We start from the raw sequence: 24,205 nt of genomic DNA on the forward strand, positions 1-24,205 counted from the left end.
TCATTAAAATTCATTCTAATGTAAATCTAACGAGTCACAAATTGTATATTATATAAAATGTTTGAACCTATATCTTATTTGATATATTATATTTTACATTAAACAATATTATACGTATCTATTTTAAGTATATAAATATATACATATTTTTATATGTTATTATATGATTGAATATTATTTTATCTTTAATTCAAAATCATTCAAATATTTAATAATTACATTAAATATATATTTATTTATATACTTAAAATGAATATATATAATTATATTTGACAAATTTTTATTTTCTCTTTGGGGGCTTTTTTCTATGCTACACCTCTAACCCTTCCCCTACTAACAAATAATTTTTTTTTTTTTAAGAAAATTAGATTAATCTTTTGGATGGAAAACACCCTTATACATTTAAAGTCAAATAAATTCATTTATTCGCTTAAAAAGGAAAAAATTAATAATTTAAACAAATATTTTTAGCTAAATTTTTTCCCCTGTGTGTGTGGATACTTACTCTATCAATTAATATTTTGTATAAAAATTATTTAATTTTGTAAGTTTTTCTTAATTCAAATATTATCTTCTTTGTTTTTTATTTGGTGTTTGAAGTTTTATTTGGGAGAATGATATTTTTAACTTGAACCTGTAATAAATTTTAAGAATTTTAGGATTTATTAATAAAATAATATAAATAAGATCTTGAATTTTTTAAATTTTACTAATATAATTTTGAAATTACATCAAAACTTGAGTGGGAAATGACCCTTTGGCCATAGAAAATTCATATTAAACCAACCAAAAAGTGGATGACACATGAAATGAAAGTAATAGTCAGTCTACTTCACTCGATTGACACATGAAAGAATTTTGAAACTACATAAATTTTCCGGGAAAATTCACTACCTTTCATTTTCGGGAAACCAAACATAGCCGATTCCGGCCACCATGTGGGTGCAGATTCTTTGCGGTCTCCTAATTTACAAACCGTTCAAGCGAATCTTCGACGGCGACGACGTTTTGGACATCGAAACCTCCGATTCTAATGCGATTTTTTCAGTTGCAAATAGGTTAAATTTTTTACTTCTTTTTTTAGTATTTTCTTAAAAATTCTACTAATTTAAGCTTAATTATGTTAATATTTTGGCTTGTGTGGTATCTTATTAGAAAGCTAATTTTTTATTTATTAATTTTACTAAATTTGTAGATTAGTAAGGCACTCGTGGGGCTCTGAATTCCGGATCCGGATACGGGTTCGTGACAGAATATAGATACTGTTCTTGTTACTAAAGGGTAAAGTTTTCATTTTTATCATTTATATTGTTGTGTAATTCATTTTTATATGTAGAATTACTAAATTTTTAATGCTAAAACTTATAGTGAGATCTCAGGTGGGGACCTAAAATCTTGCACTTTAATATCCATTACTTTGGCACATTAATGCTTGAATTAATTTGGTGTCATAAGTTAACGAAGGGCACAGAATTTACTGTCAACTGAATTTTCTGTAAGAAAAGATTTCGTGAACTCCATAATTCCATGCCACTTTTTAAAACTTATGTACTTATATGAGTTGATTTGGAAAATAAAAATGCAGATGTCCAGAGGAATTGAGTGTTTAGCAAAATAGACTTGAAAATGTCTAGTTTGACATTTCACGTAATGAAATTGCACGTATATGTTACCCCTGTTATGGTAGCATACTCCTAGTTTTATTCTTTATTTCTTTTATCAACATTCATGGCAATATAATTAATGCTTTCTTTCAGGGAGGCCGGGGTGGTTTCTGTGAAGAATTTTTCAGGATTTGTATCAATCAATGGAGATGGCAGCTGGGCTTGTGAAGGCTAGCATGGGCACAGATGACAGCATTACCTGTAAGTCATAGTTATATATGTCTGTTCTATAGTGACTTAATTAGGCATGCTTATTGTATTGATGGTGCAACCTGGCTATTCTTAAAAATCAATCACTGTTATCTATGATGAATTTAAGACTATAAATTTTTTTAATCCTTTCTTGTTGCAGTTGCTGTGTCTGTATTAACTGCATAGCATTCTATATCTTAATCATTTCTGAACTTCATATTTTGTGGGAACTCTAATTTGTAACAACATTGTAATTATGTGAATGATCTAAAGTATTGCGATGGTGTATTTCTTTATTTAAAACTCGTTGCCTTATATTGTGAGTTTAGTAGTATTTCATTGTGTACAGCTCCTTTATGGAACACTTGTTCTCCATTATTTCAGAAGATGTTTTGATTAGATTTTGAAATATTTCTTTTCATTTGGTTTTCTTCACCAGTCCTTAAGTATCTGATATCTATAGCTTCACAGAGGAAAATACACTACACATATATTTTTATTAATAATTTATTTTTTCTTTTGTAATTTCTATGTCTCAGGTGGAGGAAGTTAAAAAACAAGCTGCAGTTCTTCAATCATATCTTGAACAAAGGGGAGTTGCCCTGTCAGAAGGATATTTCTTGTACAAAGTTGTACTTCCTAATCCAAAATTTTGGTATGTGTTTAAATCTCCATAATGGTTTGCCCAGGATTGCAGTTTAGTATATTCTGCTGTAACTGGGGAGCTTTGATTTACTTTTCAGTTGCTTTAACTGATGAATGCATATCGCATTATGACAGAATTACTGATTTTATATTGTCCTGTATCCATTACTGTAATTTTGATGAAATTTCTTAAACAATAAATTTATGCCTGTGCTATTGGTGATAAATGTAATGTGTCATCTGTATGTTTGAAGCAGCCGAAGACAGACTAATTTTTGGGTGGAAAAATTTCTTAGCTATGAACTTGACCTAGTTGATTATAGTGCTGAAACTCAACATAAATATTTTGAGTCACAGAGCTTTTTATTGCTCATAAATAGTAGTTGCACTTGGAGAAAGATGAATGATTTTGATTATGACATTGAAAATATTTCAGAAAAGGAAGTTGCATAATTTGGATTCCATTTCGGTAGTTATGCCCTTAACTTTGTTTATATTCTGAGTGTGAAGTACTGATTGTGTTACACTTGGTTGTTAAAATATTTTAGGATTATCAGTGATTAACTTATGAAATTTGGTTTTATATTTCTAGCTCCATTTATTCAAACAATTTTCCACCCGAGGTTATCACCTTTGAGCAGTGGACACTATTGAAACCAGAACAAAAAAATATGCTGTCTGGCTGGCTTAAGGGTGCCTTTAGTGGTGGAAAAAAAAGAGACGCAGGAATCTATTAATCAGCAACTCAATTTTATTCTCAGCACAGCTCCAATCTGGGACCGGTTTTGCTTTTTTTGCTTTTGATTTTTCTGTACCTTAATATTCTGTGTTTTTTTTTTTTTTTTGCATATTGTCGTATGGAATTTATGTCAATCAACTGTTTGGTAGATAATATAGATACCAATCAAGAAAATCCTAGTTCATAGATAGTAAAACCTGCAATCCAATCTTCTGCATCATATGTATGTTACTCTTGTATTTAAAGATGATCCTGAATTGTAGAGACTAAAGCACTTACAAAAATAGTGATGAAAACATGTTTACATATTAGTCATATGTATGTTACTCTTGTATGTAAAGATGACCCTGAACAGTAGAGATTAAAGCACTTATGTAAACAGTGACGAAAACAAGTTTGTTGTGACTACTTGTTAAAGTTATGACGTTTAATTTTTTTTCCAAGGATTTCTGGTCCATCTCCCTGAATTTCCTGATTGCTGTAAAATTAAAACAAAACTAGCAATAATTAACTGTTTTACATGGACCTATCATCCTTGCTTCAGTTCTCATAGTGGAAAAAGATTGTGATCTGATAAAATGGCCATAGTTTATGGTATAAAATGGTGCTTAGCTGGTGCTAGATATTATCTCATAGATATCCAGACTGATGATTTAGTCTAAGTTTTTGGGTTGTAGATTTATGGTCCATCTTTTTCCAAAGAATATGAAAAATCGATGTTTGTACCGAAATTGCATGCTAGCACATAGCTTTCGCATGGTAGGCTGCCACCAGCTGATTTTAGGTTTTTAAAATGCATAACTTGTTTATAATTCAATTTATATTAGGATTCAAATTCAATGGATAAATTTAATTCTGAGTTGTTCTCTGAAAATATCTGCTTAGAGTCTTTCACTCTTGCTTGACTTAGGCAAGATCCTGTTTGGCATTGATACCCTGAGCAACATTAGAATCTAGAACATTGAGGGTGCCCTTAACCCTTAATTATTTTTGTTCATTGACTCTAATTTAAGTATATATTTGTTGGTTTGAATAGCCTTAGAATTAGGTTTGACTTGTGTCAAACATGTTGCATCCCACCAAGTTTATGGAACAGATAGTATAATGTTCTCATATGTTAGGTTATTCTTTGATTGAATTTTTTTCCATCATAAATTTGATATGTTTTGTACATTGTAGCCACTTGAGGGAAAATGATAAAAACCTCTCTATTTATTGGCAGGTTGGAAGTTAAAGGTAATAAATATGACCTAGGGGAATTTCTCAAATTTAAAGGGAAGCAAGAAGATACATAGATTTTGAGATCTATCAAAAGATCTAAAGTGAGTTGTCTAGTCATCCAAAAGACGAGTATGTTTGGATTAGGTATTCTCTCAAGTATTTATGACTCTTTTCTTTTTTCTAGTACTTATTGTATAAGAAATATGAACTTATACACTATATTGTAGACTAGAGAGGGTTGGGTACTTTAAACCTTAGGTTTCATCCATCAACCACTAGTACTTTGACTTGGTATAGAATTATTACTTCTATTAATGTTTTTCGATGTAATTTAATCCAGTTCTTTTTATGCAAACTAAAATAAATTTCCTATTTGTTGATGAGATCAAAATTTGTTCGGTGTCTAGGGACAAAATTAGGTAAGTCACATGATCTTAGAATGCAAATTGCAAGTCATACCGTTGCTGCAGACAAAAGCCTAATATGATTAACATTTTGAATACCAATCAAGTATAAATGGATTGAAGCTAGATCATTGTTTTTTTCCTTGACATGTAAGATCAGAGGAAAAATGGTGATATTTATCATGTAAGGTTACCATATTAGTTGCATTGCTCATAGAAGGCTTTAGGAAATGATATAATGGCAACAAATGTCAATGCCATTAACTATTGATGATCCAATTATTGTGCTTGAAAATGGACGAGGTATGAGCATTATAAGTTTGTGGTGACGCCCTTCGGATTGACTAATGCACCTACAGTCTTCATGGATTTAATGCACAGAGTGTTCCAAGACTGCCTTAATAAATTTATTGTGGTGTTTATTGATGATATCTTGGTAAACTCTAAGACTCGTGAGGAGTGCGAGTAGCATCTAAGGTTTGTATTATAGAGACTACGTGAGAAGTAGTTATATGTCAAGTTCTCGGCATATGAGTTCTGGTGGGACCACATGACTTTTCTAGGACATGTGGTATCTGTTGATGATATCTCTATAGATCTGAGTAAGATTGAAGCTATGTTAGAGTGGTAGATACCCAAGATAGCTAAGGAGGTGCATAGTTTTCTGGGATTGACAAGTTATTATAAACGGTTCGTAGAGGGCTTTGCTAAGTTAGCTTGACCATTGATTGAGTTGACCTAAACCAATGTTCCTTTCAAATGGTCAGATGCTTGTAAGAGGAGCTTCTTGGAATTAAAGGAAAGATTGACTTCGACACTGGTTTTGGCATTGTCAACTGAGGGTAAGAAGTATGATTTGTATACAAATATCTCTCACTAGAGTTTGGGAGTTGTGTTGATGTAAGAAGGGAAAGTGATTGCTTATGCTTCCTGACAGTTCAAGGATTATTAGATTTGATACCCAACCTACGATTTGGAATTAGTTGCAGTTGTCTTTGCATTAAAAATTTGTCGGTATTAGTTGTATAGGTTTAAGTGTAACATCTACACGAATCACAAGAGTCTAGTATTTCTTCACTTAGAAAGAGTTAAATATGAGATAGGGGAGGTAGTTAGAACTGATAAAAGATTATGAGTGCTTTGGTGATTGAGTTATGAATGTGATGGGGATTCATTGAGTTTGGATTGTATTTAAATATGATTGAATAAGTTTACAGGTGAATAGGGTAACATTTAGCTTATTACATTAATTTTTAGGCAAGATAGGGCTGTAACTATAGACTTTATACGCGAACAAGGTAAATTCCTTAAGTGAAAAATCAAATTGGGATGTAAGTGAAAACTTTATGCTATAAAGGGGGTTAACAAAATTTTATCCTGATAGTTTTATGAAAAATTCACTATTTAAATCTCATATGATATATTTGAGTTGCTGTTAATACTTGAATTATTTGCATTGGTCTATTGTTATATAGCCAAGACACTATATGGTGATGATGATGATGAAGAAGATGCTCTGCAAAAGAACACTAACATTGATGAGCCAAAATTAATTGGTCTTCATCCAGTTTCAAATGAAAAGGTTTGCTTCAAATTTTACTCTTCCTTGTCTATGGGACTGGTGACTTGTTATCTCGCTTTGAATGAGTTGCATAATTTAATGAACTGAAGATGGAAATAATTTCTTTCAGGTTCTTTTGAAGGAGGGTCCTTACAGCTTGGTGAAGATAGGACGGGTTATTTGCCCAAAAGGGCCACCGCTTCCCATGTAAGGCTGTTTCTTTTAGTACTGCAAATACTTGTATTGCCACTTTGTTGATTGTAATTCATTAAACAAACGTAAAACTGGATGGGATATATCTTGTTTTTAGATTAAGGATGTGGACTCTATTACACTTGAAGACGCGCTGGAGCTGCTGCGTTACCCTTTGACATTAGTAAGTTCATCCCTGTGCGATTGTTTCTGTTGTCTTTATTAGTAATATTCTTTTTGTTTCCAATAAAAAAAAAAAAACTGGTATCGGTTGTTAATCTCTATATTGATTAATGTTTATGTATGTGTTATCATTTGTTAGGGAAACCATCCAAAGGATGGACATCCAGTTATATTAAAGCATGCAAAGGCTGGATTTTCTGTTAGACATCGACGCACCATAGCTTCTGTTCCAAAGGTACAGAATTGAAAATAAAAAAGTTACCTTTATGATTCTCTGTAACTACCCAAACCTTCACCTTCACGTTCACCTTCATCAATTTTGGAATGTGTTGTTCAAAGCATTGCTACCAAATTATAATGTGATTAATGGAAAAAAAAACTGATGGATTTTCCCTTCAATAATTTTGGTGTCTTTTTTTTTTCATTTTTGAATTATGAGTGCAGAATATGAAAGCGAAGGACATCACTCTAGAGAGGGCATTGGAACTTTTGTCGAGTAAAGATGTAAGAGTGTTTAAAAATTCACAAATTAATCTCTAAAAAGTTTCAAACTCCTATATATTTTAAAATTACTATATGGCCTTAGCAACTGTAATATGATATTTATGTTTATAATTTGTTATATTGTGTTCAACTTTTGGAGGGTGTAATGTAACTGTCATTTTTTAAACTATATGGATAGGAAAATATTTTAAAATTTTCTAAAAGATCCCAAACTTTTTTGAGTTACTAATAAGTCCTTAAAAGTTTTCAAAAAGACCTCAAACTACTATATGACCTCAAACATTTGAAAAAATTACATTTTACTCCCATGATATAAAATTTTATGACAAAGATACTCATATTTATAGGAAGAGAGGAAGACAAAGTGAGAGTGTAAAGAAATAGAGATAAGAGGTTTGCTATATAATTTGAATATTTAAAAGTTATTTTTAATTTTTGTTTATTTAGTGTTAGATAATAATTTTGAAAAATGAGATAATAGAGATAAAATGGTAATTTCACTTTATAATATTACTATTTCATTAACAGAATTTAATTTTGGGTGGGAGATGTTCAATATGCTTGATTTTGGGTGGAAAAGTGTTATTTATGCCAACTTGGGGTGAAAAAGTGTTTCAAGACCAAACCTTGGGTGGGACAATGAAAATTTCTCTAAAAAGTGTCTTTTCTATTTATTTTAAATAAATTTTCTGGGTGGAAGAACAATGCTTACATCAAGTCAACAATCAATCCTTGAGTTGAGTATTTGCAACTTTGCAACAACTGAATGCATCTGTGCTTGTATTTATTGGATCTAATAAACAACTCAATAAAATTATGTATATATTTATTTTGAATATATAAATAAGTATACATTTTATATGCGTAATTATATGATTGGTTGATTACTTATCGCGTGATAATAAACATAAGTGTGTATTCATTTATATATTTAAAATAGATATACATAATTTTATCATAAACAAATAGGGATAATTTTTTATTATTAAGACATTTGAGGTGTAGCATTTGTGTTTTGACTCTGTGGGCTTGTTAAAAGCCATTTCATGGAACATGTTTGATGGAATTCACACAAGCATATAATTGAATCTATTTACTGTAAATTTCAACAACTTTGATTACTTACATACAGAATGTGATTTGAAGGGTCAATCCACCATTTACAAAGTATTGTCATTGGTTATATTAATTTGATAATAAATACAAATTAATATAATTTAATAATTAATTAAAAATTAATTTATTAAAAAAATTGAGCACAAAATACAATTGAAAAAAATAAAATATTAAACAAATAGAAACTAAATTATTAGATAAAATTAAATTTTAATTGAGATTTGAAACAGTTTGAGAATGAAATTGAATTAAAAAAAAATGTAAAGAGATTAAAAAATTATGTTTTGAATGTGGTTTGGAGAGTGGAGGGGAGGGCGGCTTTCATTGACAATAACAAAAAATTAAAAAACAAAATCCAAGCCAACAACTACTGCCTTGGAGCCCAACCGTTATTGGTTTGGCTTGGCTTGGCTTGGCCTGGCCTGGCCTATGAGGGTGCAGAGGCATCCATTTTATTTAAAAATATTTTTATATTTTAAATGGACTGTTAAAGTAGCAGGTCACACTCCCACCGAAAGGACAGAGAATAAGGGGACCCCCAATTATGTCTAATCTTAAACAGTAACTAAGGTGTTATCTAACAAAAGTATTATCGTTTTAATGAAAATAAAAAAAATATATAAAAAATTATTTAAAAATAATAATCTGTCATCAATGACATCATTTTATATGATCAATTATACCGAATTAATTCAAGGGTTTGACATTGTGATGTATATTGTATAGTTATAATAATATTAATATTATTTTATTTTTAATTTAAAATTATATAATTATACAGTAATATATAATTTATATAATCAATTATGTATTCAAAATTATATACATATAATTTAATTGATATTTATTTATCCATTAAAAAATTCTATTAAATTCCTAAATATAACAGTGGAATAAAACTGTATTATTGAATTTTATTTGGTCGTTTTATTTTACATATATTGGAATTTGAATAATTTGATAATAATTAGTAACTTGTCAGCAAATTATTTGTTCTCACATTTTAATTTTAAGTTAAAAAGATTAATGTTAACATTATTTTATTATTACTTGAGAAAGTTTAAGGACTTGTTTCATATAGATTTTCTTCTTTTTTTTTATTTTTCTTTTCTATTAAAAGAAAAAAAGAAATCACTTTTGTTGCCATTTTTAAAAATTAGGATTTAAAAAAAAATTAGAAACAATTTATTTGCCCCTACTATTTTCCTCTATAATCATCCACATATGTTTTAAATAAGTAAATATTCACAGTCAAATGACTATTCTCCATCCAAAATTTTGAAAACTAAACTTTAACCCTTCATTTGCTTTTGATAGTAAATTCTATTTAGTTTTTATAAAAATGATAATTTTACTTATAAAATTTTTATTAATATTTAATATAAATATCAAAATAATAAAATATTTTTATCAATTAAAAAATTTATCAAGAATTTTAAAGCTTTAACTAATTTTAAAATATCGCATTTTATTAAATTTTTTAAGGATATAATAGTTATTTTTAAACAATCAAAAAATATTTAAAAAGATTTAAAAAATTTTTAAAACACCCTTAATTTTTTTAAAATTTCAAAAACACTCTAAAATTTTATTAATACTCCTAACCTTTGTTCAAAAATGATAGTTCACTTTTAAATATTCCTCATTTTGAAAAAAGAAAACTGAATAAAAAATATATAAAATGACATTTTTGCCTTTTCACTCAACAAAATTTACTAATAGAATTAGATATTGATAAAAATCTGATTTTTAATAACTTAATAGCAATAAATTTATCGTTTCAACAAACTTTGGGTGAGAATATTTTAGTTTATAATTAGGACAAAAAGTTTTATTAAATAAATTAGAATTACCCATTATTCTAATACTTAATCATCCAATTAAGATAATATGACAATTGATATTTATAGTAAGATGCAAAGAGATTCAAAGGAAAGAAACATGAAACAAGCGAGCAATTTCTTTGACTAACTTTTAAAGAGTTTTGATAAATGGTCAAAAGCCAAGGATTTGTTACAAATTAACAACAAATTTATTAAAGCTCCCTTTTAAACTAGTGATTTTTCTATCAATTTATTTTTATTTTTTTAGTATGAATGAAGAAGAATACTCTTTTTTATATTCAACAAAACAGTTTCATCCTCACTAAAAAATTTAAAGTTGGGTTATAGAGAAATACTGAGAGATACAAATCATTTTCCATTATTCTTGGGTAAAGACCAGAATGTGCAACAAGTAAACTAAATTTATAAAACTGTATAAAACACAAAGCTACAACAAACAAGTACAAATACAAAAATTACCAAAATATTTGGTTACAGATTTTTGAATGCACAATCAAATGGCTCTTGTAGATATATATACATGAATAGAAAAGAATTTCAAGAAATCCAGCAGTATTCCCAAGAAGAAACTTGGATTATAAATTTATAATCAGTATATACAACAGTAACAACAAACAAGAAGAAACAAGCATAATTGCTGCACCTGGAAAAAAAAACTAGAACTGCAAGGATGAGGTGACCAATGCTGCTATTCCTGGGCAGCTTGGGCATTGGCAGGATTTCACCCAAATGGCTGCAATGCTGCACAATCCGGAAAGGCAAAGTAGCAGGCAGACTGGTGGTGCCTGCTTCTTCCAAGAACTGCACAGACAGCTTTCTTGTGGAGACTTCAGCTTCAGTAAAAAACGGCTCAAGAGGAACACAGCAAAAATAAATCCCCATAGTAGAACCCAGCAAGCAGTAGAAGGAAGCCAGTAGAAGAATAAATTCAGTCAAACAGACTGTAGCACTGGAGAAGAATAAAATCTGGACCAGACCGCATTAGAAGGAAGGCAGGATTCTATTGCAGTGAAAACCAGGAAGCAGAAACGTCGAGCTGCTACAGTCGACCAGAGAAAGCAGGAGAGTAGGACAGAAAATCTGGGGCAGAGAAGTACAGAAAATCTGGGTTTGGATCCTGCAGAAGAAACCTACAGCAGCCGTAATCCCATAACAAGCACAGCAGGTAAGCAATTGCAGAGGTTGGTTCTGGAAAGACAGGACAATACAGGGAACGAAGGAAGCAGAGGATCTACAATCTATTCTGGAGCAGAACACCTGGAACCAGAAGCTGCACAAGAAAAACAAAAATATCAATTGAAATTGATTTAGAACTTGGCTCTGTTATTTGACCTTGGGCAGAAATGCCTTTGCAAGTTCCAATAAATCAACGCAAGGAAACTTGCTGTATTTTTGCAGGAGAGAGCTTTGCGACAGAAAGGATGATTCCAGAATTGCTTCATAAATAAAACAAAAGCAAGAAATAAATTCGATACCAGATATATGTTACCAATTTTTGAAGAAGAACAATCAAAAGACTTAAAGAGGACCCAAGATTCAACAAGGTGATCTCAGGCTCTTTTGTACCCATTACCACACCCTTCTAAATCTGAGAGTGGGACAGAAAATCTGGGCAGAGAAGTAGAGAAAATCTGGGATCAAGATCCTGCAGAAGAAACTTACAGCAGCACTAATCCCATGACAAGCACAGTAGGTAAGCAATTGCAGAGGTTGGTTCCCGAAAGACAGGACGATACAGGGAACCAAGGAAGCAGAGGATCCACAATCTATTCTGGAGCAGAACACCTGGAACCAGAAGCTGGACAAGATAAACAAAAATATCAATTGAAATTGATTTAGAACTTGGCTCTGATATTTGACCTTGGACTGAAATGCCTTTGCAAGTTCCAATAAATCAACGCAAGGAAACCTGCACTATGCAAGCATGAACTTCCCATTTTGATAGCTTGCCAAGAAACGAAAAGCTGCGTGGCCAGGAGAGAGCTTTGCGACAAAGGATGATTCCAGAATTGCTTCATAAATAAAACAAAAGCAAGAAATAAGTTCAATACCAGATATATGTTACCAATTTTTGCAGAAGAACAATCACTTAAAGAGAACCCAAGATTCAACAAGGTGAACTCAGGCTCTTTTGTACCCATTACCACACCCTTCTAAATCTGAGCTTGCAATAGGGAAAGGTTTTATGAAACAAGTTGAAGTTTACATCTAGTCTGTTGTTAACAACTATGACAAAGACAATATCACCAAATAGAATCATCATACACCAAAAATTCATTAAATATAGACATTCATTCATGTAGACAAATAATTCATATTACATTATAAATGCAAGAACCACAATAGGCAAAACGAAAAAGCAGAAGCAGAACAATAAAGATGGAAACAAAAGGCCTCCCGTCTCTGACCTCAACACAGGAAACTTGGGCCGCAATAATGCCTCACAAACCACAAACAAAAGAGCTCTATTCCAGAGATTTCATTGAAGTTTGCTCTGTATCCTTCCAGAACTCCGAATATTCTGTAAAAATATAGCACAACACAATGATAGTGAACAAACGAAGTGCAGGGAAATGTCATTTTACATTTTAAAATGATGATCTATAGTTTGGTAAAGAGAAAAAAATGTGATGATAAAAAAACAAAAATACGTGTCCATAATCATGATGTTTTATGGTTGTACTAGTATTAGTGTATATATATATATATATGTATATCAAGGTTGCAGGTTGCAGGTTGCCTCGAATGACCTTCAGGCTACTATTAAATTCAATAATTTTTTTTGTATCTTTTGTCTACAGAGTTATTGACTACTTCCAAGATAATGTTAATATAAAGGAAAATTAATAATAAGGTCATGAGGACGCAAGATCTTATCCTTAAGAAACAATGGTTAGAAGTAAGGGGAATGAGATAACACAAAGATAAGTAACTGTTAAATGAATATGTACCACTTTTTGCTGTGTAGAAATTGAATAGTAGTATTAAGGTCACCCTCCCAGCATCCTAAGTCGTCATCCTCTTCTTGTTTTACTCTTCGTAAACTTGGTACACTTATGACTCCTTCAAAGAAAGTCTTCATATTGTGGCATTCACAAACTATCAATTCTTCCAAAGCTGGAAATTTGAAGACATAATTACCAGCACAGAAGCTTGTGAGATTTTTTAAATTATCAAATGCCAACAGCTTTAATTTGTCAAAAACAATTTCCTCGGTTTTTGTACCCCCCTCACTTGATACTACTTCTGCCATCATTTTACATTGTGACAATATCATTTGTTCGAGTCGCACCAAACTTTTGGCTGTTGAAGATGATACTAAGTTTATCAATCCATCACAATACCATACTTCTAGAGTAATGAGATTTTCAAAAATTGCTGAAGACGGCACTATACTAATCAAATTGTGGCAAAAATTTACATCTAACATTTCAAGATTTTGAAGAATTGAGCCCAGATGAGATTTTTCTTTCCACGTGTACTCCAAATTGAAAAGCCCCCATAGCTCTAGTTCCTTTATTTGTGCAAGCATGCTTACATGTTTCTCATCTTTTTCACATGAGAATATCTCTTCATATGAACTCGATATTAGTACAAGTTTTTTGAGATTGTTAAATCTTTGAAGGATTCCAATTGGAATGTTAGATGATTCATCTTTAATGATCTCAAGAATTTTCACTTTGGAAAACTGATGTTCTGGAAGCTGGTCTTGCCATAAAAGTGTGACGTCTTTTCCACTTAGTGTCAATTCCATTGACTTAGAGTTAACCTGATGATTGATCAAATAAATTATAAAAAAGTTAATGTTTTTTCCAACATTTCTAGCATTACCTTTTTTAACAAAAAGTAAGGAGAAAAAATTTTGAATTTAGACAACTAATATGTCATCCTAATATCAGTTGAATTATTTAGCTTTAATTTGTATGTTGAATATAAAAGAGAATCTATTTTTAGTGTGTGTAAAATTAAAATTTTGTAACTTAATATTTTTTCTATAAAAAAAAAAATTTAATTAATTTGTACGCCAAGAATTCAAAGAAAAACAATCTTAAATTAAATGCATACCTCTTTTTCATACAGTTGCTGTATGGTTGTATTTAGGTGACCATTCCAACTCCATTTGCCTTTATCCCGCCAATGTTGTTGAACTTTCTGTAAACTTGGTGTGTTTAAGTTTCCTGCAGAGAAAGTCTTCATCTTAGGACAACCAACCACAACCAATTCTTCCAAAGACGGGAATTTCAACGCAAAATTCCCAGAGCAGAAGCATGTGAGACTATCCAAGAATTCAAGTGACAACAACTTCAGTTTGCCAAAAACAATTTCATCTTCTGCTGCTACATCTTCTGTCTTATTTGATACTATTTCTGTCATCATTTTGCAAAATTCAATTTTCATTTCTCTCAACTGCACCAAATTTTTTGCTATTGAAGGTGTGAGTAAGTTCATCAATCCATCACACGAATGTACATTCAAAACTGTTAGATTCTCAAAAGATGCTGAGGATGGCAGAACATTTATCATTCTATAACAATATCTTACTTCTAGAACTTCAAGATTTTGAAGAAGAGAGTCTAGTTTGGAGCTTTTTCCCCAAAGGTACTTCGCATCATAAAGATTACTCAACTCCAAACTTTTTATGCGTATCAATGTCTGTGTATGTTTCTCATCCTCTCCACATGCAAATATCTCCTCATATGAGCAGTCACTGAGAATGAGTTTTTCCAGCTTAACCGATCTCTGAAGGATGCCAACCGAAATATTGGCAGATTTATCCTGTTCGATCTCAATTGTACATCTACAAAAGTTTTCTGGAAACTGATGCAGCAATGTTATCATGTCATCCACTCTGCTTAGGGTTAATTTCTCCAAATTGAGGTTAATCTGCAAACAAATTAGACAAAATAAAGCTAAAGTTGAAGTTCTCAAACAATTTGACACAAAAATATTGTATTTTATTTAAGCAGAAATGGAATATGAAAATATTTTGAATCAATGCACAGGTAAAGTGACCCGTACTTAAAAGCAAACAACATTGGCAATTAATGTTCAAACTTGAAAACAAAAAATAATAAGTTAAATTAGCAATTTGATCAGAGGACAAACCCCGTTACACATAATGTATTTTAAGGGGAAAAAGGTAATTTTTTAAATTTTTGAGAGAAGAAAATTATTAAAATTTTAAATTAAGTAAAAAATATGATAAATTTTTTATTTTTTAAAAAATTTTATTTAAATGACGGTTAGGCAAAGATGCACGTGGATATCAAGATATCATCTCAACAAAGTCTATAACAAAAAAAACTCGTACCTCATATTCTGAAGTAAATATGTCTAGTTTGCTACAATCACGTATCTCCAACTCCTTTAACATTGGCCAATTTGAGTTGTATTTTCCATGGTGTAAAGTTGTAAGCTTTGGCAATTTTTCCAGTTTCAAAAACGCTAACCTTGGAAAGATAAATGTAGTAATACCCTCTATTTCTTCTTTGGCAACAATCTCCTTTAATTCCTTGCAAAAACTTATCTCAAGGTGTTGAAGCTGCTCAAAGCTTTTGATTATAGATGATGGAAATACAAATTTTAGTTTTTGACAGCCATCCACAATCAATTTTTTCAAATTCTGATAGCGACAAGAGGTTGTTGGAAGTTTGTTGTCCCAAATCTTCTCAAAATTAGTTGCTCGAAGCTTTAATTCTTCCAAACAAGGAAAAACAGCCTGCCCAAAATTTAATGCCATTAAAAAAAAAAAAGCATAAAACCTAAAATGATGTCCATTTAGAGATATTCAAATCTAAAAATATAGTAAATTAGGATAAGACTATCATAAATTAAACCTTTTGGTTAAAAAATGGTATGACAGTATCAATTTTCTCATCCTCCGAATTGAAATCACTGGACTCCAAATAAAGCTAAAGTTGAAGTTCTCAAACAATTTGACACAAAAATATTGTATTTTATTTAAGCAGAAATAGAATATGAAAATATTTTGAATCAATGCACAAGTAAATATTTTTCATGTTACTTTTATTTTTTGAAAAGTAAAAGTAAAAATGAAAAGCACTTACATTTTCGGCCAAGAAGAGGGATTGTTTCTCCCAAATATCATGTTGACCCTCATTATTATCATGGAAGCTCATATATTCTGAAGTGAATATTTTTATTTTGTCACAATTACACAACTCCAACTCCTTTAACACTGGCCATTTAGAAGTGTGTACTCCAGGATAGAAAGTTGCAAGTTCGGGCAAATTCTCCAATTTTAGAGAGGTTACTCGTGGAAATACAAATGTCTTGTTTGCTTCCACTCCTTTTGAAATAATCTCCTTCAAAACACTACAATTGCGTATCTCAATGTGTTCAAGCCGCTCAAAGCTTTTCACCATGGATGATAAAAATACATATTGGAGTTTTCCACAACCATTCAGGATCAAGCTTGTCAAGTTTTGATAGCAAGAAGAAGTTGCCACAAGTTGACTATCCCAGAGTATTTCACAATTGGATGAACGTAGTTTTAAGACCTCCAAATTGGGGACAACAACCTGCACTCAGATTTTTTTTGTTGTAAAATATTAGTAAAAACATTCAAGAATCTTAGAAATACCAAGTTTTTTATTTTATTCATTTTCAAAAAGAAATTCAAATAGTTTATCTAATAGATTTTAATTTTCTTGGACTAGGTATTATATATCTCTCTTAGATATATAATGTTATAAAACTCTCAGAATTAATTGTTGTCTGAAATCTTCTCAGAATTAATTACTCCAAGCTTTAAGGCTTCCAAACTAGAGAAAACATCCTGCCCAGAATTTAATGTTATTTCAATGTTTTCTTAGATTAAGTAGAGAAACAAAAGCTGTATTTCATTCATTTATATATTATGACATGCCATACTAAATGTTATATTAATGTTATAAAACTCTCTCTTGCCACAACGCTTATAAATATATTCTTAGGTATCTTTCTCCCTATCTAACAAACATATGCAAAATTTATAGTACCTGTCCATGTACTAAAATTCTAATTTCAAACCATTTTTAAACCCAAGAGGAAATGCAAAAGATAGGAAAAATTGTTAATTTTTAAATATAAAAAAAATGATGAATTTATAATTTTTTTAAATATTTTTATTAAATAATAATTTTATCCTAATAATAATAATAAAATTTAATATACAAATAATTATTTAAGTTTTAAAAAATTAGTGAATATGAATTTGAATTTATACTAAACTTTGTGTGGAAATAAGTTTTTTGATTTAAAAAAAAACCAAAAAACTTGTTTCCACCCAATATTTAATGAATTCTTAAACTTTTATTTGTAAAATTTTAAAAACCTAAATTCTATTAAATTTCTATGTTAGTATTTAAGCATAACAGCTGTTTAAATAAAAATATTAAAAAAATTTTCTCGACTTGGTAGCACCGGAATCCATCCGCCGGCCACTCCTGTCAGGTTCTGGACGCCCGCCGCCAGCCACCGGCGATCCTGTTCAGTCCATCTCTTTGCCGCCCTTCACCACCGTTTTCAAGCTTTTCATCTTAAAGTTTCCACTGTCTTTGCATATTTTTGAAACCAGATTTCGCCTCAAGCCACTGCCACCTCATCATCCGCCACTGCCGGCGCTCCAGCCCTCCTCCATCATCACCGCCCGCCACCGTCAATCATCCACCACTGGTCTATTCATCCCGTCACGTCAACATCTTCCCTCTGTGCAATTGGGTTTCCTTTCCTTATTGTGGTGACTAATTTGGTTTAACTTAAGGCTTTAATTGTGTTAATTTTGGTGTTGTGAATTAATTATTGAAGTTGGGAATTTGCATTGTGGAGTTTGTTGTGATTTGGAAGTTGCCCTAGTGATTTTTTGGGTCCATACTAGTTGGTGCCCAGTAGGTGTTTGACAAAAGGCCACTGTTCGTAACCCTATTTAGTTTTCGTTCTCTCAATTTTCTAATTCATATTCTTGTTGATTTTGATTTTTCTAATGATTTTACTGATATATCATTCAATGGAAGAACACGTCCTTCTTGTGATTTGGGGAGATTGTGTGTTATTGGTATGAATTACTTCATTTTGGTTGGTTTCATAATTTGTTCTGTTAAGTTGTTGAAAGATTGGTTTTTGGTGCCATCTGCTTCATTTGCTTAATGCTTTAGGAAATTAATCAATAAAAAATTCAATAAAGAGGACCATTAATGTTCAAACTTGAAAACAAAAAATAATAAGTTAAATTAGCAATTTGATGAGAGGACAAACCCCATTACAAATAATGTATTTTAAGGGGGAAAAAGGTAATTTTTTAAATTTTTGAGTGAAGAAAATTATTAAAATTTTAAATTAGGAAAAAAGTAAGATAAAATTTTTATTTTTTAAAAAATTTTATTTAAATAGTAGTTCGGTAAATACACACATGGATATCAAGATGTTGTCTCAATAAACTCTATAACAAAAAAGAAAAAAGACTCGTACCTTATTTTCTGAAGTAAATATGTCTACTTTGCTACAATCACGCATCTCCAACTCCTTTAACATTGGCCAATTTAAGTTGTATTTTCCATTGTATAAAGTTGTAAGCTCTGGCAATTCTTTGAATTTCAGAAAAGTTACCCTTGGAAAGATAAATGTAGTAGTACCCTCTGTTTCTTCTCTGACAATAATCTCCTTTAATTCCTTGCAACAACTTATCTCAAGGTGTTGAAGCTGCTCAAAGCTTTTGATTATAGATGATGGAAATACAAATTTTAGTTTTTGATAGCCATCCACAATCAATTTTTTCAAATTCTGATAGCAATAAGAGGTTGTTGGAAGTTTGTTGTCCCAAATCTTCTTAGAATTACTTGCTCCAAGCGTTAATTCTTCCAAACAAGGAAAAACAACCTGTCCAAAATTTAATGCCATTAAAAAAGAAGGCATAAAACTTAAAATAAAGTCCATTTAGAGATATTCAAATATAGAAATATAGTAAATTAGGATAAGACTATCATAAATCAAACCTTTTGGTTAAAAAATGGTATGACAGTATCAATTTTCTCATCCTCCGAATTGATATCACTGGACTCCAAATTAATTGTCAATTCTTTCTGTGTCTTTTGCGATGTTGAAACTGTATTTGCATTTGAGTAGAAGCTCGCAATCCTTGGAAGATTAATCAAAGTCAAGAAGCGTAATTGACAAAATTCAATCTTATCAATTACCTCATTCTTGTTTGCTTTATTTTTACTTTCAACAGCAAAAATCTCAGTCAAATTCTTGCAATCTTCCACCTTAATTAATTGAAGTTGTGGAAGGCTTTTGCTAGCATTGGAGAATGAGAAGATATTTTCCAACTTATCACAACTTTTCACTTCTATAAATTTGAGGTGGAAGAAAGACTTTGTTGAGGGTAGACCATAACATATCTTTTCCAAGTTCGTCAAGTTGAAAAAAACCAAAGACTCCAAGTGTGGAAAGGCATCATGAGATTTGCACTTTGTTGAGTCAACAATGCATAAGATGTTGGGATTATTATGGACATGAAGATATTTTAATTGAGAAAAACCCTTCTTGTCTAATTCAGAGAGATCATTCTTCATACCCTGCAATTTCTCTAAGCATAAGAATTCAACATTCAGTAACAACTGCAATTCCCCGTGCCAAATGAAAGAATTAAGATTCAGTTTCAGTGTTGTTAAAGTAGGCTTATTAAACCAACAACTTTCAACATTCATGAACTTCCCATCACCAAGATGTATGGAGGACCCACCAAACTTAGTAGCCGCATTTCCAATTGATATTTTGTACCTTTCCAACTTTTTGGAGAAGAAGTCTTTTGGTAAAATTTGATCATCTGAAATATCTATTTCCAAAGTTGTCAATTTGGATAAATGCCTCAACTTCTCAAGTATTTCAACCTTCCACAAAATAGAGCATCCGCTCATATACAATTCTTCCAATTGAGATAAGCTTGATATAACATTCGGTACTATAACTTTCAGTTTCCAACAATTACTTAAATCTAATAACCTCAATTGAGTCAATTTACTTATTTCTTCAGCCAACTGTTCAATCTTACAATGTCGCAAGCTAAGAATCTTTAGTTTTCTCAACTCTCCAATGAATGTTATATCTGAAAATGTGCCATAATCCAAACATAACGTTTGAAGATTTGTGAGGAGACCAAGAGATGTTGGCAAGGACAATTCATCTAGGTGAAAGAAACTTAGAACCTTGAGGTTTTCCATCCCCACAAAAAAATCTTCAGGGATTTCAGAAGAACCTTTCATCCTTGTATTGAAAAATTCAAGTTTTGGACAATCCAAACCTTGAGCACCAATCTCACTAATCATATGACAATCAGCTAGTGAGATTACAGTGCATTTTTTCAATTGTTCTTCATTTGACAATTCCCTCTTAATGTCATTTCACTCTGTAAATACATCATGATCTTTATATGCAATTATTATGACAACTGAACGAACAACATCATGCATGGAAAACTGTTCACTGGTTGAACCATCAAGCAACAAACAAGAATCCTTGAGTTCATAGACAAGACTTGCCAGCCTATTTCGTGCTTGTTTCATAGAAAGGTTACCTCTTTCTAATATATCTAAACCCGTAATGAGTTTGAGCAAGTCTGAAATGGTAGTATTATTTTTCATTAGGCTACAAATTAGCAAAGTTTTCTTGAGCTCGTTGCCTTTTAGATAATTGTAACTCAACGCAATCCTTAAATATTCTTTTTCTAGCTTACCTGCAAACTTTGTTGGAAAAGGCTTTCTTAGTTCTAGCAGGGCATCTTCCCATTCAGGGACATGTCTCCTGTGACTTAATGCTCTCGCTATGGCAGTAATGACAACTGGCAAACCATGACATTCATTGCATACTTCATTCGGCAGAGAACCCAGCTTATTTGTTTGATCAACAATATCACCTGCAAGGAGACCCTAGATTGTAGATCAAGAGACAGAGATATGTATTCTATATGCTTCAAATATAATAAAATGGATCCCATTTGAACATCGGAATTTTATGAAGTATATATTGAACATCTTAAGAACTAAAAAAGAGATGTTTAATTAATTTACTAGCACACGAAATTCGTATTCAATTCTTAAAATTTATTTTTAAAACTGATATATAACAAGAGAAATTGAAGTTTGAAGTTTAATTAGCACAATTATTACAATTATTTTTTAATTTCTCAGAGTAAATTTGCTTTTTATTATTTCACGTAAATAGAAATTCATCTAAATGAATATAAATATTTTTCATAGATATGCAGAAGAAAAGACTATAATATGAAACAATTCTCTGATTACCTGCCATCTTCTTAAACAATCTCCAAGCTTCTTCTTCCTTTAAGACACCCATCGAGAAATCTTTCTTACAATCCATACTCCATAATACATTACGATATCTTGCTGTCAGCAATAATTTACATTCCCCACGGTCATCTCCACAAGGAATACCGAGAGCCTCCAAATCTAATCGTTCCCATATATTGTCTAAAATTACAAGCACTTTTTTACCATTCTTCAGTCTCGCATTCAACTTGCTCACTCGTTCAGCGTCCGTATCAAATTTCACGCCTAACTGAGTCGCAAGTTCATCTTGAATCTTTTGAGTATCTGGTTTATCAGATACCTCTACGAAAACCACCTCATCCAACTTCTTGTTTTTCTTGGCTTGATGACCAACTTCTTTGACCAGTGTGGTTTTACCAATTCCACCCATTCCATAAACCCCAATAATTCCAACCTCAGGATCATCTAATGACTTCAGCACATCGTTGAAAACTGACCTTCTTGATTCAAATTCCTCATAATCTTTGTTAGTGAGCCGAATGACTTCGTGAGTGGTAGGAAGAGAAACCTCAGCAAATGTTACTTTTTCCTGAAGAAGTTCAGTTATAGCGTTCAGCTTTTTCCATGCTTTCCTGCCATTTTTGTAGTAAGTGATCAAGTTGAAACAACTGCTGTTTGATTTCTCTTGAATCAGCTTCTTTGTTTCTTCGATGATGGAATCCACACCACTCTGCCAGTTCTTAACAGCCCGTCTGATCTCTTTCACATCATTTTTAGCAGCAACAACCTCAGCCTCCACCTCATCTCTTGCATCTTCCAGCCTTGCAGCTTCTTTTTCAAGATTGTGAAAGTTGGTTTTGTAGTTGTACAAGTACATAAACTGACGGCCAATCGGAGCACTTAAGCACTTTCCAACTTCTATAACAGCATTCCCAGCAGCTTCTTCCATTCTCAAGCACAAAGAAAGATTTGGTATCAGACAGAGTAGAAGGAAAAAACGGAAAGAAAAAGGAACTCACAGATCAAAACGACAGGGTCAAAGAGATACAGGACATTTGTATGTAGTATTGATTGGCGATTTTAATTAAATTATTCTTCTAAATGAGATAAAGATGAAAGACTAAAATGTTTGGTTAGTCAACAAGAAGACACAAAGAAAGCAACATGCCAACAACTTTATGCATTATTCAGCAGACATTATAATCTATAATATTTACAGTTATGAAAAGAAATTCAATTTAGGAGTAAATTTTACTTTTCTTCCTGATAGCAGGAAATAATTTCCACATCCTAATTTCTAATTAATTTATGTAAGTCTTTAACATACTTTATAGCAAAGGGGGAAACTTGAACATGCATTATTCACCATGGCAGTGCAGTGATTATAGATTTTAGTCATAGAGATTTTTAAATTTATGATTGATAATACTATAGATCAAATATTTAATATTGGAATGTATTATTGCTTCAATTTTTCTTTTTCAAAAGGAAAAAAGAGTTGGTAAATATCAAAAATTTAATCCACTTAACTTAAAAAACAAAACATTGAAGGCATTAAACTATTATCATAAACATTATGAAAAGAAAAAAGATGAAGAAGTTAATTCCACAATTAAAAAGAAAAAATGGGCTTGTCCAATTTCTTTAATAATCAATTAAAGTGGTACTCTTGTATTATATGATCAATAATTGTGGTAAGCAAATTTTCTAAGATGCTCACTTTTTCTGTATACAAATAAAAAAATATATATGAAAAATAAGTGTGAATTTATGTATTAATTATATTATATTATTATATAATTAAATATTATTTTATTTTAATATTAAATTATTTAATTATATAATTATTAATAGACAAATTAGTTGTGCATAATTTAATTGTATATGTTGGTAGAGTACAATTAGATTCTGGAGGAGAAGCATGACAATAATTTAGAGTGAGACAAACCTATCTATGTCCAAATAACCTTAATATCTTTTTCTTTATCAATTCCTTCATAATTCCAGCGTCTTCTTGTACCATTCTTCCTCAGGTAAACTCCCTACAGTTTTAGCAACAATGTTAATAACCACGGTTCAAGAAATCGGATCAAATTAAAAATTAATTTTAAATTCAAGCTAATTAGTATTAAAAGAAAATTTATTTATTAGTTTGATTAAATTTAATAAATCAAACAAAATTAACAAAATTAAATTTGATCAAAATTTAAAATATTTTTAAAAAATTTAATTATTTTTAAATAATTTGATTATTTTAAATTATACTGAATAAATTTTTAGAAATATATAAAAAAATATAAGTTAAAAATAAAATAAAAAAAGTATCTCATCATCATAAAATATTTTATATAAATAATAATTTATAAAATTATATTTTTTTTATAAAATAATAATTTTTTAATCTAATTATTTTTTTAAATCAGATAAATAATCATTATTTTAAAATAATTAATAATTTTAAATTAAAAATAAAATAATATTTAATTATAAATTAATAAATATTAAATATTTATTTATTTATCAATTTAAATACATAAACATAATATTTTTAATTCGCTTCAATTTTACATTAAAGTTGAGGAGGACAACTATGAAAAAATCAAAAATAAAGTAACTTTGAAAAATAATTTCATGATTAAAACTAGATTATGAAAG

At 30.7% G+C, this 24,205-nt stretch overlaps 3 protein-coding genes and 1 long non-coding RNA gene across 5 annotated transcripts; 1 reads left to right on the forward strand and 3 right to left on the reverse strand.

Annotated features, from left to right (window-relative positions):
- Positions 1 to 810: 810 nt before the first annotated feature.
- LOC123205010 lies at positions 811 to 7,423 on the forward strand. Of its 2 annotated transcripts, XR_006499682.1 has the most exons (10): positions 811 to 1,058; positions 1,196 to 1,281; positions 1,758 to 1,865; positions 2,396 to 2,511; positions 3,094 to 4,605; positions 6,341 to 6,447; positions 6,557 to 6,633; positions 6,737 to 6,802; positions 6,941 to 7,036; positions 7,246 to 7,423. It is a non-coding gene; the product is annotated as an uncharacterized LOC123205010 (long non-coding RNA). The 2 variants fall into 2 exon arrangements; XR_006499683.1 differs by lacking the exon at positions 3,094 to 4,605.
- A 3,177-nt stretch (positions 7,424 to 10,600) lies between these two features.
- Positions 10,601 to 12,277, reverse strand: LOC123205014. The gene is made up of 2 exons (XM_044621802.1): positions 11,928 to 12,277; positions 10,601 to 11,535 (listed from the first exon to the last, which is right to left on the reverse strand). The coding sequence occupies exons 1-2, from the start codon at positions 11,942 to 11,944 to the stop codon at positions 11,247 to 11,249; spliced, it is 306 nt and encodes a 101-aa protein (XP_044477737.1). The 5' UTR covers positions 11,945 to 12,277; the 3' UTR covers positions 10,601 to 11,246.
- Positions 12,278 to 12,667: 390 nt separating this feature from the next.
- On the reverse strand, positions 12,668 to 20,661 carry LOC123205012. Its single transcript, XM_044621800.1, has 7 exons — positions 19,259 to 20,661; positions 18,735 to 19,142; positions 16,334 to 16,807; positions 15,577 to 15,984; positions 14,331 to 15,149; positions 13,217 to 14,034; positions 12,668 to 12,786 (listed from the first exon to the last, which is right to left on the reverse strand). Coding segments are annotated over exons 1-7 (4,260 nt in total). The 5' UTR covers positions 20,591 to 20,661; the 3' UTR covers positions 12,668 to 12,785.
- On the reverse strand, positions 20,661 to 22,723 carry LOC123205013 (probable disease resistance protein At5g63020). The gene is made up of 2 exons (XM_044621801.1): positions 21,566 to 22,723; positions 20,661 to 21,177 (listed from the first exon to the last, which is right to left on the reverse strand). The coding sequence occupies exons 1-2, from the start codon at positions 22,497 to 22,499 to the stop codon at positions 20,666 to 20,668; spliced, it is 1,446 nt and encodes a 481-aa protein (XP_044477736.1). The 5' UTR covers positions 22,500 to 22,723; the 3' UTR covers positions 20,661 to 20,665.
- Positions 22,724 to 24,205: the final 1,482 nt, after the last annotated feature.

Source organism: Mangifera indica, unplaced genomic scaffold (genome assembly GCF_011075055.1).
Source record: "Mangifera indica cultivar Alphonso unplaced genomic scaffold, CATAS_Mindica_2.1 Un_0001, whole genome shotgun sequence".
Taxonomy (NCBI): domain Eukaryota; kingdom Viridiplantae; phylum Streptophyta; class Magnoliopsida; order Sapindales; family Anacardiaceae; genus Mangifera; species Mangifera indica.